At 41.2% G+C, this 19425-nt stretch overlaps 2 protein-coding genes across 2 annotated transcripts; one reads left to right on the top strand and one right to left on the bottom strand.

The window, feature by feature from the left end:
* Positions 1–642: 642 nt before the first annotated feature.
* On the bottom strand, positions 643–7013 carry ruvbl1 (RuvB-like AAA ATPase 1). The gene is made up of 11 exons (XM_044177065.1): positions 6731–7013; positions 5518–5604; positions 5275–5407; positions 4021–4172; positions 3572–3661; positions 2360–2509; positions 2181–2244; positions 1882–2080; positions 1658–1760; positions 1481–1572; positions 643–1054 (listed from the first exon to the last, which is right to left on the bottom strand). Exons 1-11 carry the CDS (start codon positions 6869–6871, stop codon positions 895–897), a joined length of 1371 nt encoding a protein of 456 aa, XP_044033000.1. The 5' UTR covers positions 6872–7013; the 3' UTR covers positions 643–894.
* A 175-nt stretch (positions 7014–7188) lies between these two features.
* eefsec (eukaryotic elongation factor, selenocysteine-tRNA-specific) lies at positions 7189–18504 on the top strand. The gene is made up of 7 exons (XM_044177041.1): positions 7189–7971; positions 9766–9973; positions 10410–10506; positions 11560–11724; positions 12918–13562; positions 15146–15302; positions 17655–18504. Exons 1-7 carry the CDS (start codon positions 7668–7670, stop codon positions 17834–17836), a joined length of 1758 nt encoding a protein of 585 aa, XP_044032976.1. The 5' UTR covers positions 7189–7667; the 3' UTR covers positions 17837–18504.
* The last annotated feature ends 921 nt before the right edge of the window (positions 18505–19425 follow it).

Here is a 19425-nt window from a genome sequence, read left to right as displayed (position 1 = left end):
GTAGCAGGAGACTTCCTGACCATGATTGGACAACACCTGTTCCATGTTAGGGGTTTGGGATCAGTTGTTTTCCAGCTGTACTTGTTTAAAAAAACAAAAAATCTTGTTTAAAGCCTTTTTTAAAGCTTAGTGTCACACTTGTTTTTGCACTCTATTGTTTCGTTAATGCATGTTTTTGCACTTGTACTGTATAAAGCTGATCATTCATTTTCTTTAAAAAAAAAATCCCATTAACGGGTAAATCAGTTTTTCATTTTTAAAAGAGATTTTTGTTTATCTGTTATTACTGTTTGTCATACTGGCATTAACCCCCAGTTTTAGAGTGAATGTATAATAATGAACACAAAGCGACATTTGTGGAATACTGTAATTTCTGCATTTGAACAGACAAAAGAATAGCTTTACATAATTTGCTTTATCAATAAAGTCCTAATGTGGTTGGCACAGTTGTTCCTGAACTGTGATGGTTTGTCAAAGGTCAAAATTATTGCAAGAGAAGTAATTTCTTTGAGATCAATAAAAACATCTCTTGGAAATATGCAAATTCTGTCTCATCCATCCTGTGTTTCATAGTAAGTGCCAGTAATGTAGTACGTGTCAGTAAAAATGTAATACACTAATCCACAAATAAAGAAAACTGAGTCAATGTGTTTTTCTTTTTTTATTCAAAACATTATTTTCACCAACAAACTGAATGAATAAAACTTAAGATTTATTAGAACAAAACTATTACACTAAATGAGGCAGAGAGCGAAACATGGTGGAGAGAGTAAAGATGGAAAAAAGCAAAGAAACAAAGCATGGTACAAGGATGGAGAAATAAAGTAAACCATGTAACATCTGTCTGAGAACACCAGCCTAGCAAGTTGTGAAAGAAAATGTAGAAATTCAGTTTTATTTCATAAACTTCTGATGTTGGTCTTGGAGGATTTTGGCGGAGGACTTGGCGTCGTAGAACAGCTCGTTGATCTCCTCTACCTGCTCCCTCTCTACGTTCTCTTTTCCCTGAACGCGGCCCAGCAGACTGGCTGGTGTCAGCAGCTGTACAGCGTATCTGAGAGGAAACGGGAAATAAGAGCCACTCATTATCCTCACACATATACAGTATACGCCAGTTTATGATAGAGAGGAGAGTGAGAGGAGTTACGGGTCCTAAAAGTATTTTTCTACACAGTACATTTCCCTTTGAAAGTTTCCCTTAAATTTCAACCTCAATATTACTTGTGTTTTACACAAGTAGGGTTCTGCTACTCCTTCAAATGTAGTTTTTCCCCTTTGTGGTTTGGTACCAAATTGTACTTAATATTGTGGTACCTATGAGCCTCATCAGCTGTTGCTATGAAGAGGGTGCCAGGGTGATACTTGTTGTGCCATGCCTGTAAAGGTGTTAAAAACACTTTCTATGGAAAACCCGAACCCACTGTGGACACTCAATGTACGGCTGCTCATTTCTTCACTCTATTCAGCGACATATCCTTACCTGAGGGTGGTCTTGGTGCCAATCTCTGCCAGGTGTGAAAGAGCTTCCTCGCTGATATTGATCCCCTCAGTCTGTGCACGGATCTTGATGATCTACAAATCACACCGTCATTAGTGACACATGCAAAGACGCATACTGTACATCACACATGCAGATACTTTGATACTCAAGACTCACCTGCTTCATCTCCTGTGGTGTGTACAACATGGTGCGGATTATCATGACTCTGTCCAGCAAGTCCAGAGGAATACCATGTGGAGAGCTGATGTCCTCTGTCCCCCTGGTGAGTGACAAATGATTGTTAATACTACAAATCTCACATCTCAGCAAGAAAAATGCTCTTTTCTGTTGAATTTTGAAGATTGTGTTTCTCTCCATGAAAGAAATTTAAGACCTCCAACCTAATTAAACAGTTTCCCCTGTTAGAGGCGAACATAACGATGGGGGCGATGGTGCTCTCGAGTGCTCGATGGAGGTATGTGAAGCATTCGATGTCCAGCATGTGCACCTCATCCACAAACAGTACGCCAGGTACGAGCTCAGCTACGCCTTGGTCAATGTAGCGGTTCACCACCTTGTTGATCTCAGCACGCAGCTTATCTAAAAAAGGAGAGAAAACAGGAATGGATAAACAATAAAAGTCAGCTGGTGGTGAAGCCAGCTGGTGGTGTGAACTTGGATGTTGTCAGGTTATCTCTACCTGTGATTTCTGTCTTTTTGGGCTTCATCAGTTGTCCCATCATGGAGAGAATGTCCTGGCCTCCCTGAGATCAAATAATGAGCAATTAATTAGAATTTTAAAAATACAGGGGATGACTATTTTGTATGATGCAAACAGCTGCACTTATATTAACTTACAGGACATTTGCAGTTACATACCTGGGGTCTGGCATTTGCAACATCCAGGTCGTGCAGTGTGACATCTTGGACTATCTCCTTCTTTTTGTGGACATCACCTTTGGGCAGCGGCACATACTCCTCTGCCTCCAGGTCAAACTCTGTAGCAAAAGTGTCACAGCGACCTTGTCTCTGCAAAGACACAGCAACACCAAAATGTGTTAATAATAAGTTAAAAATCGACCCACTGTTTAACAAAAATGAATGTCTCACATTGCTATGGACAACAGTGAAATAAAAGACAGCACAGGGGAGGAGGGAGAGCAGGTGTATGATTGAACCCAGTGCCAGCCCATTGCAGAGACAAGGGCATGTGGCTGAAGGATGAAAGAGTTTCAGAGGGCAGGTCATGATATGGCTGTCAACAGTAACAAATGTGTCGCCCAGCCCTCCTCCTTTGGCCTCTGACTTGAGCCGACCTACGCCCCCTGGCCCACCTGCACCGATTAAAAGGAGCCGTCATCGCAGTCTGTCAACACAGCCCACAAGCCCTGCTGCTGGAAAAGAGGCATTGTGGGAGATGGAGAGATAGAGGGAGCATGAAGGAATGAGAGAGGCTCATTCCAGAGTACAGTAGAAATGCAGTAGAGCTTTCATGCAGAGCAGAAAGAGATGAAAGAACGCCACCATGAAGGTCTGAAGAGGACATGCGAGACAGAAAACACAAAACCAAATATTTCTTGAGGTTTTTATTTGAAATATTTCATTTGTGAGCTTGTGAACTAAACAATTTGGTGAATTGAAGTCTAGTATGTACAGTACATCTCTTTCTACTCTAAGTTGTGAGGAGTAACACATGAGTACTAGAGACCACATTGCGATGGGATCACACCAGACCATTGCAGAGAGTGAAGTGATGAGTACTCAGTAGTCATTACTACATTATTACATGAGTACTCAGTACTCATGGCTCGGACCACACCCATCTATGAACTTGGCCTTCATTTTGATCTCGATTACACACCTGTAAAGTTTCGTGACTGCATCTTATACGATTATGACGCTATCGCGTTGAAAAAAATCTGTCCACAGAAAGACAGAGACATATAAACACCTCCCAAAGTACTCGAAACAGCCTCTGTGGTAGTTCCCATTACAGTAGGTGTCTCCAGGAGCACATTTTGCCATGATGACAAACTCACAAGGTGAAAACAATACCAGCCACGCTGTTGCGGCTGGTAAATATAGTAATACCTTGACAGCTCCACTGTTGGCTTCAATGTAGATGACATCTCCCACTTCCACACGCTCTTTCTGAAGACTCTCATAAATACTGGGGTCCAGCTAAAGAAACAAGACAGGAGTTTTTTTTAGTAAGACATTGGTCCTTACCTTGTTCATCAGTGTTATTACTGCACATTATATTTGAAATCTAATTAAATTAATGTTCCCAATGGGAAATTAAATCTGATTACTAAAACCAATTGGTCAGTGATATTTTAAAAACACTCATTCGGAAGAAGAGAGAGTTTTCTTAGCAATGTTTAGGTAAGAGTTTTGCAATGGCAAGAGATAAAAATCACATCTAGACACAAACCTGGATGCAGGATACATGTTATTGCTAGATGTAAAGAGAACCATATACATATTTTAGCAAATGGGAAAGTGCCTTGAGAAGAAAAGATTACAGCTCCCTGTCTGACCTTGAGCTGCTTCGTGCCTTTGCCCGTCTTCAGACCGATGATGACATGGCTGATGGTTTTTCCGTAGCCACCCATGGGATTCTCAGTCTCACAGGGGGTCAGCTCTGTCACCTCCCCTTCATACACCTCCTTTGTTTCTTTGATACGCAAACCTGAGGGTGACATTACAGTCACACACACACAATTCAATCAGGCCTTTATATTCCTGACTCAACTAGGCTGCCACATCCTTCAGTCTACCAAACAAAGCATTTTATTACAGAGAGAGAGAACACGTGTGCACGTTCCCATAAAATGTCTAGGCCTCATCTTGTGTAACATGATCACACTCTTGTTCCTCTTTCATGCAGTATGAAGTATGAGCAGCACACAGGTGGCTGATCCGCTGTGGTGAGGGTCAGAAAGCAATGCTTAAGGCAGGGGCCGTCTGTCACAGCACTGTTATCGACAGAGTGATGACAACTTCAAAATGAAACCCCCTCCCCCTCTGTGGATCCTGTTCTAGGGGAGGAGCAAAGGTGCTGATGACCCCTCTCCCTCTTCCTCTTCCTAAACTCCATTTCCTTGCCTGCGACAGGTACCATCAGCAGCCAGACAAACCCCTTCCCCCTCTCCAGCCTTCCTTCCTTCTCAACACCATTCTCACAAATCCGCTGTCAAGTGTTGCCTTTCAGCTCATGAGAACAGTGTGTGCAGGACACCTTGCTCATTCTGCCCAAGGACTCCTCATTGAGGGAATGACTTGAACATATAAGGTCATTTTACACCAAGAGATGAAGAGGCCTTGTGCTATTTAGTCATACAGACAGTTTTGGTTTTGTGTGCTGAGGCTTGAAACAGATTTCTCTGGCCCTAACCCAGTGCAATGAAGTGGATGGAATTGGTTTCATGTTTTTCCAGAAACAATGTTATGCTTACTCAGGATGTTTTCACCATTTTCAGTAGAGCGTCTCGGTAGAAAGCCTCAGTGATTATATATGATATGTAATTTTTTTTTTAAATCTGCATTTTCCTTCATTTTAACATTTGCTTTCTCTTGCTGTGTATATTGTTTTCAATAAACTGTTTGCCAGTATTTAAAAATGGCACTTGTTTAAAAGCTTGTGTAACAAATCACAAAATTTTCACAACTTGCCAACTCAAACCCCAACAGGTCAGAGCTTATCACAAAAAACAACAACCTCATTCACAGTGACTTGTTTTGTGGGTAGGAGTTTTGGCCAATGAACCAAATAATATTCAAACGACACTCACCAATGGCCCTCCTGAAATTCTCCATCAGTACTTCTGTTTTTTTAATCTCAGATGAGTAAACCTCACTGCCAACCATGGGGCAGAAAGGCACCTTGTTTCCCAACTCCTGTGCTACAGCCAAGGCGAGGGCAGTCTGAAGAAAGGAGAGGTAGAAAGGGATTTTAAAAGTCACAATCTGCAGCAACAAAAGCTTCAATTAAGCTTTACTGCTGTCTTGCTAGTGAATGAACACTGCACGCTTACCTTTCCTGTACCGGGTGGCCCTGCCAGTAACACTGCCCTTCCTGACATCTTCTTTGAGCGGATTAGCTCGACAATGATACCACAAGCCTGGAGAGTGAAAAAAATACATAATACCATTATATATAGACATACAATGTTAAAATGTCAACTGGACTTAACTGTGACACAAGTAGCTGATAGTGGGATACCCCCTGAGTTGAGCGCTTTGATGTAAGAATTGACTTCAAAGCAGGTGCATGTGATGATTTTAAGTTAATATATCACCAAGTGTGCTGGACTACTGTAAAACACACAAGTCGACACATTTGCCGTGGTTGGAGTCACGGTCTGCTGCTAGAAATGTAGATTGTCATGTTGTGGTTATGCCTGATCTTTTTGCCCACACCATTAAAGTCAAATTAAAGCAGAGCCTGTGCACTGGAAGCTGTGCATTTCACATATTGAAATCAAGCAGTGGCAGTAGCTCCTGCAATTTCCCATCTCTGAAATGTCCCCATTGTACATTTTAACCCCTGGCCAATATTTTAATCTGTCCATATGTGTTACTATATTGGCATAGTGCAGGTACAAAGATCTGTTCTCTTTTATTTAAAATCGTTTGCAGTTGTGAAAAGGACACACTGACAATATGCTATCCCTGTGACTTTAGACAGTCAAGCATCCCTACAAACAGGTCGGGTGTCTCTTTAGCCCGGAAATCAGAGCATCAAGACTAGATGTCTGTATCTGTTGACAATTTTTGAAGCTGGTCCTTTGTCACTGCATTAGTGACAGATTGTGGACACTGTTTAATTTTAGATGAATACAGGTCCTCTTGACTAAGAAAATATCCCCATATTTCAATAAAATCACCATTGGTGCTGTTAGTGTTTGTCTATACAGCAGTTCAACTTGTTTTTACATTCATCAATAGATTAAGTCTCTTTGCTGTTCAGCTGCGGAGGAGACCGGTTAAAATTGTCTCAAACGTTTAAAAAAAAAAAGAAATATGAATGAATGTGACTTATATTTAGGGTGGACTTTGCCTTTAGCTCACCTCTGACCTGAGTATGAAACAGCGACACCACATAGCTAACGGATTTCAGCTAGCTTGTTGGTACACCTTACCGCTTGCAATGAGCGAAATCTTGCTTGCAAAGAAATCACCAGCTCTCGAAGTCAGTCCTTCAAACAATACAAGAATAACGTAGGTGCAGTGAAACATGAATATTACCTCTCTGGCAGCCTCCTGGCCGACTAGACCACATGCTGACTGTTTAGCATTCCCGGCCTCGTCTAGCCCGAGTCCTTTGACATGACTGTGAGAGGCGATCCGCTGAGTTTTCGTGGTGCTTTTTACCTCCTCGATCTTCATAGTTAATTTTACTTTACAAATATGTGATGTAAAAACTGCAAGGCAAGTTTACGGTGAAGCAACTGCCTCCTGAGCCTCAGATAATTTCTCACCGCCGTAATCGGCGCCGAAACTCAAAACACAGAGAAATCGGTTTCCATGTGGGTTACTAGGGAAAATCAGCGGAAGTGATACCCTGAAGTACCGCCTATTTGGACTATCTAGTAAAACTATTGGACCTTGTCGACTGATACGACACATTCATTGGCTAAAGTCCCTGCCAATAATTTATATCACTCAAATCCCCGCCCATGAGAGTTTTTCATTTCCGTTTGTGTTTCAGTTGCTTTGTCGTAGTAGAAACTGCTAGAAACTTGTCAAAGTGTAAATAAGAGTCTGAAATGAATATAGAACTAATAAGATAAAGGGTTTTCATTGCACCATAGACATTTTACAGTTACGTTTTAATCAAAGAGCCATTATGCCAGGTCAGTTTGCCTCTTTTTTATTTTTTTAACTTTTGTTAGCTAAAAAACAACCCGTTCCGCTTTAGCATGTTGTCCTGAGGATGGAGTGCACTGACACTAAGGAAGACGCTTCTTTCAACTGTTTACACGCTGAAGTAACGCAAAAGTCTTAGTTATAGCTATCTGTGGTTTGTAAGCCCCAAACTAATTGAAACAGCTTGTTGCTGAAGGTGTTTAAAAAGCGGATGCCAACGAACGAAAGGATTGCGGACAGCAAATAACGCCTAGGTACAGCTCAGAGTAAAGAAAAATACACACGCCAGTTAGCGTTACATCATACTGGTGTCAAAATGTCAGAGTCTGCTGACAGTCGCACCAAAACGTTAAATTTCAACGTCGGGGTGCTCGGACATGTCGACAGCGGGAAGACATCGCTTGCCAGAGCGCTGAGCAGCACCGCCTCCACCGCTGCTTTCGACAAGAACCCGCAGTCCCGTGAGAGAGGCATCACGCTGGACCTCGGCTTCTCCTCCTTCACGGTGGATCTTCCTGATCACATGCGGGACAGCGGAGGCCAGCAGCAGTATGACAGCCTGCAGTTCACCCTGGTGGATTGTCCGGGACACGCCTCCCTTATTCGGACTATCATTGGGGGTGAGCTCTCTAAATTCCCTGCAAGTTTTAGTGCTAGATGTCTGATGGCAGTACATGAAAGGTAAACACAGCACAGCAACCATACCTCACCAATTACACGCAGTTGCCAATTTATTAGGTACACGCATGCAGTCCAACACAACAGCAATGAATATATGTTCTACCTTTTATGAAGGTTATAATGTTCATTTTTAAACTGTTTTAGAGGCTGTAGTTTGTGGTGCCGTTGAGTTGTATTGCGTTATATTAAGAGGCGTTTATCTTTTTTTTTTCACCCCATTTATATCATTGAGGGTTGACTAAATAGAAGAAACATCTCTCACTATACAGAACATTATAACCTTCATGAAGCTAGGATTTATTGCAGGGCTTTTGAATTAGACTCCATTCGTTTTAACTGCCAACTGAGTGCATATACAACTGAAGATAAAAACATACCTCTCAAACTGACCTTTTGGAAAAGCACAGGTGTTACTAATAACATTAACACCATCATGCACAAACACACACACAGACCCACACACCATCATCCACATGTAAAACAGCCATAAACTGGAAAATGCCTTTGCTGCCAAAAGTCAGTTGAGCATCTGACTCAAAACAGAGAGAAACTACCCTTATATAGCTTCAGTCTTTTCATTCTGTGTGAACTAAGTTTAACATAAACCCCACAAATCAAATTACTATTAAAACTGATAATTGCTATGTAATGCCCACAATTAACACTAATACTACTGGCGCCAGTGTGTATCAATAACAATATCAAAAGAGAATGTACTGCGATATTAGTACCAGTTTGTAACACATCACAATAGAACATGAAATGATTATCATTATTATCCCGCCCGGTGTTTTTGACAAAGATCTGACAGTCATGGCCACAATAGGATGCTTTTTACACCACATCATCGCTCTTATTACACACAAATTTGACCCATCCAGCAGAGGGCGCCTTTTCTCTGCAAGCAGATTGGTTGATCGTGTCATAGTGACTTGGATGGTTGGGAGTGTGACGAGAAATAACTAAAGTGGTGTGACTGTCCAGAGCAGATAATGTGGACACTCACTCAGAGGGGCACTGTCTCTATTACCTGCGTTCTCTTTTAGTCCTTCTCATTTGTCACACAGATGAACAACCAAGATCCCACATTTTTTAAACTTGAAGAGTGTGACACGAGCAGACTTTGGCAGAAGTAATGTTCCTGGTATTGAAACAGACTAGAGGCACTCAAACACTGAATACTGCTGTGTCGTGTAACCAACATACTAAATGAAGCCTGTGAGCCAGTGGGGTGGCACATGCTGTAGATTAGGGAGGAAGGAAAGTATGGGAATCAGGGTATGTATTAAACTTCCCCTCGTGTCCCAAGTGGGGAGAGCACAGGAAAGAGAGGGAGCCAAATAGAAGGAGAGAAAAGAGGGGAACACAGGAAAGAGAGACTGCCAAAGTCAGGAAAAGAAAAGAGGGAAAGGAAAGACAACCAATTGAGCTGGAGCTCTAGTTTCAACCCTCTAGCCTTTTACTCTCTCTTTGCCTATGTGCACCCCTCCCCTAATTTCTCTTCTTGTTCTTCTTCTCTACTGTTTTTTTTGGGTATCTGTGTCCGTTCCTGTTTGTCTTGCTGTTATTGGCTTCATAGTCTCTGCTCACAGTTTTTACATATTTTATAGATGCACAACAGGAAAGCTGGAATGTCTTAAACAGCAAATTACTGTGTTGTTCTGCTCCAGCTTACTGCTTTTCTTCCATCTCAGTCATATCTGATTATTGTTTCTGTTTTTGTCCTTCCCTAGGTGCCCAGATCATTGACCTGATGATGCTGGTGGTGGATGTGGTGAAAGGGGTGCAGACTCAGACTGCAGAGTGTCTGCTGATTGGAGAGCTGACCTGCCCTCGCATGGTCGTCGTCCTGAACAAAATTGACCTGTTGCCACCCAACAAGAGACAGAGTGCCATTGAAAAAATGACCAAGAGATTGCACAAAACACTGGAGAGCACCAGGTCTGCATTTAACACAATAAATTTGCAAAGATTTCAAACAAACTTCTTTCATGTTGTCATTATGGGGTATTGTTTGTAGAATTTTGAGGAAAATAATGACTTTAATCCATTTTGGAATAAGGCTGTAACATAACAAAATGTGGAAGAAGTGAAGCGCTGTGAATACTATCCGGATGCACTGTATGTGTATAGGTAGTGGCTGTGAAATGTGGGCCCAGACAGCTAAGTGGGTTAGGGCATCCCATGTACTCCCGGTGGCCCAGGATTGAATCTCTTGTCAAACTTCCTCACTCATTACACATTCTGTCTCCCTCTCTGCATTCCAGTGGTCTGTGTGTCACGCCCAGTTGTTTTTTTTTATTTGAACTAACTTTTATCATCACTTCAACTTCAAAGCATGAAGCAATTCTAACATGACTGTTTTTCTGTTGGCCAGATTTAAGGAATGTCCAGTGATTGCTGTGGCAGCGAAGCCTGGGGGCCCGGAGGCTCCTGACACAGAGGAGCCACATGGGGTGCCAGACTTAATAGAGGTAAAGTCTGGAAACACACTGGTCTCCCTCTATTGTTACTAATTTAGCTCAAAAGAGCACATAAGTTCTCACTTATAAACAAGTGCTGTTAGTCCGTTGACATTGTTCAAGAGGTGGTAAAATAGTAAAGCAAATCCACGACTGTGATTAGTTACCGTGCAATTGAAATGCTTTCTTTGTTCAGTCAAAGTATATACTAGGTACAGTATGTACTGTACTTGAAAAATGGCAGTCTTTACTGGCAAACTGAAAAGGAAGTGTTGGTATTAATTGTTAATTACTGTATATGACTCATTTGATGTGCTGCAAAAATTCTAATTGATTTATCACATAGCAGATAATCATTCAAATAATCAAGAAGTATTCGTTTAAGAACAAATTTAAGTCAGTGTTGTTAACTCTTGTCTATGGCCTGACTGATACTGGATTTTGAGGCCTTCAATATTATGGATATCTTAAATTTGTTTTGTTTTTTAAATTGTGATCAAGATATGTACTGAGAGGGACATTTTTCAGTTGGAAAATAAACTTGTCTGTGCTCTCTGATGGACAAACTATGTAATGGATACACCGTTTTACCTCAAACATATCTTTGAAATTTCTGCACTGCAATGTCTTAATTATTGGCCAACATATATGCCGATACCAGTGTATCTGCAATGAGCTAATATCAGCCTGGCTGATTTATCAGGCTGTAGTCTTGTCAAGCTCTGTCGAATTCAACAAACTGAGAAAATAATGAAAACATAAATAAAGTAGTGGTGGTACCTTACCTGACACAGTATGCTGCAGTTGAAGAGGTTAAATCCTTTTTTCCTGGGGTGTGAAAAACAGCACAAACACATCAGGGTCGGATCAGCACTTATAACACAAGAGACAGTGTGTGTCAGGCAGTGTTTGTGAAGCCTTAGCACCAGCTAGATATGGATCTAATTAGTACCTGTCCCTCTCTTTTATCTGGTTTCATATTTGTGTGACCTTGCAATATTATGACAGCAGTTATCTTTTGTGTGTAAATAAATGTGTCTTTGCCCTTTTGGTTGCTTGTCTCAGCTTTTGAAGAAGCATTCGTACCTCCCTCAGAGAGACCCCAAAGGTGACCTTCTGATGGCTGTGGACCATTGCTTCTCCATCCGCGGTCAGGGAACAGTCATGACCGGAACCATCCTGCAGGGGTCGTTAGCCATCAATGAAACTGTGGAAATCCCAGCACTAAAGGTATGCTCCAAAAAGTCGTCCTGAATTCCAAATCTCTGCTATTTACAAGCAAGTAACATACCAGAGTGCTGGAAATTCTTTCGTAGAAACCACAGAGTTTCGGAAGTTCAGAAGTTGACTGGAAGTGGGCAGACAGAGGGAGGGATGGTCCAGTGGGTTCAGAGGATGTGTCAGTTTAATGTGAGGGAAGGATGAGGGGACTCGGTTGGACTGGCAGCACAGGAGTTGGCTAATTTAGACCAGATGCACACTTTCAGCCAGGCTCAGCAGTTTTGTCTGCAGTTTTCATGTTCACCTCTTGGTGGCAGCAAATGGCTAAATTAACTATCATTGGTTACGTAGCCTTGATCAGTGCCACTACTGTTGATTTGGTGAGTGTACGGTAATAGACAACAAAAACAACCACAGAAACATTGTGGTATACTAGATCCCACCATCATAGATGGACAGGTAGTCAGATAGATATCTTTTAATTGTTCCTTTTGTATACTTGAGATTTGTTTGGAGATGTATAGTTTAAACAAAGCACATCATCAGCTATAATTAAGTTTTTATCAAAGATTAATATTATTTAAATACATATTCAAATATGATTTTTCTCCAAAAGTGTAATTTCCCCCACAATTAAACCACATACAATACTTTACTCTAAGACTTGATATATATATATATATATTAATTTGATCATTGCCATCAAAGGGGAAAAGCAATATTTTGATAAATAGCTCTGTTATCTTTTAAAGAAAGAAGTAGATTAAACTGCAAGTTGTATATAATTAATGAGCTGTGTACTTATGTATGTGCATATTTTATTGACAAAAAGTCCTTTATAGGGTCTTTCCCCTTAAATATGTTATAAAACATCCCTGTACTGTGGAGATAATAACTTATGTTTTTTCTGTATTTAATGTCATGCTGTATTCTGTGTTTAGTTTCTAGGTTTTGAATGTAAAATTAAAGTTGGACCTGAAGAAGTACTTGAAAATGGTTAAAAAAAAATAAAAAGCAAAACACCCATTTAAACATGCTCAGCTGAAGCATTTTGAGCTATAAAACAGCAAAAATCTAACATACGGTGGTGTTTATGTACTTTTGGCTTTCTCTTGTGAATTGTGTTCCAATTCTGTTCCATTGATGTTAAATAAAAAAGGTATTAAACTGATGTTATAAATCTGTGTTATTTATTGTATCAGGTGACAAAGAAGATAAAGTCGGTGCAGATGTTTCGGAAGCCAGTGTCGGGGGCCATGCAGGGGGATCGTGTGGGTGTGTGTGTGACACAGTTTGACCCTAAACTGTTAGAGCGGGGTGTGGTGTGCACCCCAGGGTCCCTGCGCACCCTCTATGCAGCTGTCATCTCTGTGAGGAAGATAGGCTACTTCAAGGGCTCTCTTGCCACCCGTGCTAAATTCCACATCACCGTGGGTCACGAGACAGTCATGGCAAGGGTTACCTTCTTTGGCCTGCCTCCTGTGGTTGCCGCAGAGCCCCCCTCAGACACTAAACCACTTCCATCACAGCCCTGCTCACTGGAAACACCCTTCACCTTCGACAGGGAGTACTTCTACCAGGATGAATATGCCACCGGTCAGGGGGAGGCGAGTTCAGGACCTGACCCGGAGCAGTGGGCCTTGTTGGAGTTTGAGCGGCCAGTCACATGTCCCTCACTCTGCCTGGTGATTGGTTCCAAGCTGGACACAGACATCCACGCCAATGCATGCCGGTTGGCCTTCCAAGGCTGTCTGCTAGAAGGGTTTGAAGATAAACGCTATGCTGAGACTGCCCTGCCTCGTCTGCGCATCTACAAGACGAAACACAAGGAGGGACAGGTGGAAAGGGTGAGTGGACACTCAGCAGTTTATTTTAAATGGTCTTTCTCTGCTTACTCTTGAGTGTTGCCCTTGCTCCTCTGCCCTCTCTATTACCCTGTACATTTTTCTTATGGCTCTGGTTCTTATTTGGATGTTTCTCATTGCTGGTGGCACTGGTGCGTGCCTTTCAGACAGAGCCCCTATTGTATATTCATAAACAGACACGTACACACAAACAAGCATGCATATGCAGCCGTGGTGAGTAGTGTTGGTGGGTGAGGCATGGGTGGGTACGCATGCCTTAGCATGTGCTGTGACACAGAGGTGTGCGTGGGTGGCCGCCTGACGCCACTAGTCGTTGTCTAGCTGTCAGAGGCTGGCACTGTTTGGACACACCTGAGTGGCACAGGAATATCCACATGACAGTATGACTCTTCCCTCACTTCTCTGTGGCTCAGCATCTTTCTCTGTGTCACTGTACGCCTCTCTTTCTCTCACACATGCCATTTTGATTTTTGTTCTGGTGTGATTGCTGTTAAGTTCTGTCCTAAATCCTACCGATCCATATCTCATCTTATCTAATTCTGTTGTTTTCTTATTGACTTCAACATCTGTTATGACAATTTTTCAAAAATTCAACACCCTTCTGACTTCTCACAGTTTGTATTTTCATTATTGGGCGGACACTAAAGATGTTATGGCTCTTGACATTTAGCGCTGTAAAGTTACACTGTAAAGTTTCTGTGTGCACCCTTGTGCAGGGTGAGATTCAGGTCAGGGGTCAAGTGTGTGAACTATATTCCTGCTGTTAGCACCTCAGGCTGTTGACAGCTCCAGTCACCAACTCAGGAGTAGAACAGCGTGTGCGAGAGGTCAGACCGTGGTCATGTGATGTTACATTTGCCGTTCGTCTGTCTCCCAGAAAGAGGCAGTTATGTTTCAAGACTTAAGAATTCCTTTTCTGTAAAAGAACACATTACTGGCATTGTTGAGGTATGACGGCTTCGTCCAATTACAATTCATACAGTCTGTCAGACGTATACAGCAACTGTATTTTTTTATTTTTTATCAGCACATCAGTCACGCTTGAGGGACGTCAGGGTCAAATGTTCAAGAATGAATGAGGGTTAGGCAGAAGAGAGAGGAAGAGCTGGCGGTGGGGGGTGAGTTGGAGACAGAGCGGTGCCCTCCTGTTATCAGATTAGTGGCGGGTTAGAGTGACTTAGTGATGGTTGATAAGAAAGAAATACAAACAAATATAGCATAAAATGTGCAGAAGGATGAAAGAGAGAGAGCGAGACAGTCAGGCGACAAGCCTCGAAGAATGTGGTTGAAGGCGAGTGGTACAGTTGATGAGGGCACAGGACAGAAGATCAACTCTTCTTCCTCACCCTGCCATGATGATGGAGTGAAATCACAGCAACCCACAAGATCTAGACATCAGAGGAAAGAAACATGAGATCAAACTAAAATCCTGACATTTTCCCAGTCACAATAACATCACATGCTTGCACACCAGTACTTCTAATCAAGTTTGTCACATTTTGTGCTTTCATATCTTTCATTAGTGCTGCAGCTCAAAAGGCTTTTTCCCTCTCTCTTGTGCTCAGGTGACTGATGATTATACTGTGATTGGCCGCAACCTGTTCAAGAAGGAGACCAACCTCCAGCTCTTTGTGGGGTTGAAGGTCACACTGTCGACAGGCGAGACTGGCGTTATCGAGGGTGGATTTGGACAGAGCGGGAAGTTCAAGATTCGGGTACAAGGTAAGGTTGCATAGTTTGACGTTGGACTGCATAGACAAGTCTCCCTCTATCAATACACACATCCAGAGCACTTTCTCTATCTTTCCTTGGATTTTGGGGCTCTGCGGACAGTTTTCAGGATGCGGTAAGAGTGGTAGGCCCGACATCCTGAGCCACATTCCCAGGATTCCTCTGGGGATCGCATGTGTTCCGGGGGAAGTCTGTTCTGTGTTTATTTTACCTTCTGTTGCTCCGAACCCACTGCTCCACACCGGGAGGGAAAGAGAAAACAAAAACATTTAGAAAGAGAACCTCACCTACATCCTCTTCACTGCCTCACACTTACGCATACTCAAAAGTCTCAGACATATTGACACACATATCTTCACGCATCAATATAATGCAGACATCCAGTGGTGTTTATGTGAGTCTCCCCGCGGGTAGTAGGGCAAAGATGGCATTATTATGCTGCAAAGGGTAGGTCAAATAATTGATACAGCAATATATCTGAATATGGCCTCCTACAATACTTTATCAATACATGATAGGTTTAGGTGTATCTATCTTTTAACACTGACATTTTAACTCTGAAGTTTCGCTTTGTGGCAGTTAAGCCTTTTGCAAACTTTACATTTGCATGATGGCACAAATGTACATGTTGCAACTCTCTGAAGTAGTTTTAATCCAATTGTATATAAATTTCTGGATAACTAAAAGCACTTCATAATGGGTTGTTTTTCCTCTTCATATAGACATGGATTTGATGGGTAATAATGTTGCTATTTTTCCGTATTATGAGTTTCCTTTGATTGCCTGTTGCTCCACAGACTCTCTGTCATTGTCCTTTTCTTAAGGACACATACATAAGATGAAGAGAACAAATGAAAATGTGGAAGAGTGTCTACTTTCATGCAGACTTTGCTGGTCAATGCTTTTCTGTTATTCCTACTGCTCATATCTGCATTATTTCTAGGGCAACTAACAATTATTTCTGCCGACTGTTCTTTTTTATTATTCAATAAATTGTTTTGTCCATAACGTCAAAAATTGTTAAAAATGTCCAACACAATTTCCTGAAGCGTAATGGGTGACACCATCAGATTCCTTGTTTTGTTTGATCAACAGCCCAAACCCCCAAAATATTTATTTTACTATAACATACCAAAAAAAGCAGCAAATGTCTTCACTTATGAGAATCTTGAATTAGAGCGTGTTTGGCAATTCTCTGTCAATCAACTTAGGGGAGCAGCAAGATTATCATTGCTCCATGCTCTTACCTGCCGTAAGAACAGAAAACACAGTGGTTTAAACCTGGTGTTATATTGCTCTTTCAAAAATACATTTGCTGCCATCTTGGCTGCTGACCCTATTTTATTTGCCCACCAAAGCCAATTTATACCTGTATTTGGTGCTTATTGGGTGTTGATAAACACTGTCACTGATATGTATGGCACTAGTCATATATCCTTAATGTTTCACATGCACTTATCTTGATTCTTAGGCTTCAGTGATAGTCCCATTTCCCTTTAAGTCTGTGTAGTATTTTTTTATATAGTAAATGTTTTGTTTTAATTTTCTACACACAAATACCTAGAAATTTATTTGAGGACAAATGTGTACAAGTGTAATTCCTACAGTAGGTGAACACAAATAATTTAAATTTGGGTGTGTGGTGGTAAACGGACGTTTCATGCTGATCATAGATAACAAGAAGATTTCTGGCTGCGCTGCAACCATAACAACCCTCACATTGGCATAACGATAACAAGAAGAATGCTGGCGCCGTTTTGTACGTGAGGTCAGACAGCCTGCGTGTAAAGCAGTGAACCCTTAACATTTCTTACCTTCCGTGTGCAAAACGGCAAACAAGCAGCCATTTTCTAAACACACGCATACAGAAAGACAAGGGGGTGGATTTGATGGCATAGAAGATTTAGTTGTGCATGCATGAGGAGCGTCGAATAGCAAATCAGCGTTAATGGGAAACAGCTCAGTATGCTGATAGAGGAGACACGATACTGGAGTATCAGGAAGAGCCAGACTAACGCAGAGACTCAAGCAGCAACTGAGACCTAGTTCTCTGCACATTTTCATCAGTTACATCAGGAAGATGAAGGCATCAGGCGATCTCGAGGTCAGCATACAGTGCTCCAGCACTGATACAGCACCTACTGCACACATAATAGGGAAGAAAGGATCTCAGTCAAGCATCAGATATACCTACACTGAGATGATTACGTTGACCTAAATACTGTATGTAGTGTAGGACAGTAAACAGTATGACCTAGATTTATTGCATAAGTGGATCTATTTATGTAACGTTTCCTAATAATCAACCTTTTTACTTGACCTGCCTGTTTATCTTTTCTTCAGAGGGTCTTTGCCCAGAAACCAAGCAGTTGTTATCGTCCACCTCTAAGAAGAAAGGGAAGGGTGGAAGCAAAGGTGGACCAGCAAATGAAGAGGAGCCCAAAACAGATTCTCAGCCTGTTAGTATTCACTTGCATTTCAAGCGGTATGTCTTTGATCCCCATAAAAAGATGGTTCAGTCTTGACCTTTGTTGCGCACACTTCAGCACTGACACTGCGTCACAGTGCTTCAGGCAGTATCAGAGGTGAGGGGAATACTGGCCTCTGTATCAGGAGTATGATGACTTTCATCTATCAGCCTCTTTTTCTGGGGATTGAGACAGTCTGCTGAACAACAATGATTGTTTTATCTCCCTTTATGGAGATGGACGTAATCCAGTTTGCTCCATCACAAGGGTGGAAGCTGCTCTTCTGTTCCTGATGCATTTGAGTTGCCTTAAAAAAAATCAGTTTGTTCTCCTTTATGAGTCTGAATCAATTATTTTGACTTGCAACAAACTTTCTTGCAGTATGTTTCTAATTCAGCTGAGCCTTAATTGGCATAAACACATTAGCTAGCATTATAGAAATACTGAACTCTGAAGGATTCCACAGATCTCTGTACTCACTGTCTGCGTCTTGCTCTCTGGCTGGGATAAAGGTCATGTTATGTTTCAGGTTTGGATTCATTGGCTGTTGCTATGTGATTTCAAAATAATTTGTCCGTATTTCAATATTTTTCTTTTTCATTTCATTTACTTTAATAGCAGTTTGTAGAGCCGCATTTTACCCAGAAAAGCAGTTATACCAGAGGTTGAATTGAATACTGATCTTTTCAGAAAGACAAATAAAGCAAGCCTATGCTGAAACTCTATTTCATTATTTTCTGTGTGATCTTTGGTAATTCCCTCAGTGCATACAATAAGAATATAAAAGCAATGGATGAAATAGTTGTGTCTCAAACTCTATTTGCAGAACATACTGAATTCATTAGTAATTATGTATAAAAACTTCATTTTTTTTACATAAGCACAATATGAAGCAGTCTCCATGCTAGCTGCAGTTGGTATGTGCAATACCTACTGCTGTATATGTGCAATAGTAAAAAAAAATAAAAATAATACTGTTTCCATATATTTTATTACTGTTGTACACTTCATACACACATAACCCTAAACTTTAATGTGTGTCTAACCTGTGGTTCTCTGCGGTTGGTTTGTTCTGCCGCCATCCGTACTGTACAGCATAATGGGCACATTTTACCTTTATAATTTCCTACGTAAGTTTTCCTGATGTCACACTCTGTCCAGAACCAATTTGATACAATACAATCCCAGCTGTAACTAATATCCATAACAAGTGTACCTACTACTGTAGCATGCAGTTTGAAACTGCCTACTGAATCGTATTACACTGGTCTGCAAAAGCATGATCAATACATGGTGTAAGATTTATAAAAGGGATCTTTGGCTAATTTAGTACTTTCATGTACACTGTTTTTAATGGTTTTAAATTTGCTATTTGAATTGAAAAAGCACTAAATTAATCATATACTGGAGTATTTAGAGATGGACATTATCTTGTGTATGTGTATGTTATCACTCTAAACAAATTTTATTCTGCATATATTTTAAATTCCTTCGCTTTCAAAGTAAAGGTTTCTATGTTTGAATGAGTAAACAATGAAAAAACAAATAGGAAATAGCAATAACAATGTTATTAACAATGATTATCCATGTTGTAGATGATTGATGGAGCTATTAATCAGCCAGTCACTGAGAGCTGTACAGGGTGG

The sequence above is a fragment of the Siniperca chuatsi genome, linkage group LG2, assembly GCF_020085105.1.
Source record: "Siniperca chuatsi isolate FFG_IHB_CAS linkage group LG2, ASM2008510v1, whole genome shotgun sequence".
Taxonomy (NCBI): domain Eukaryota; kingdom Metazoa; phylum Chordata; class Actinopteri; order Centrarchiformes; family Sinipercidae; genus Siniperca; species Siniperca chuatsi.
The sequence above is the reverse complement of the archived record's forward strand: the minus strand, read 5'-3'. Positions and strand labels throughout refer to the sequence as shown.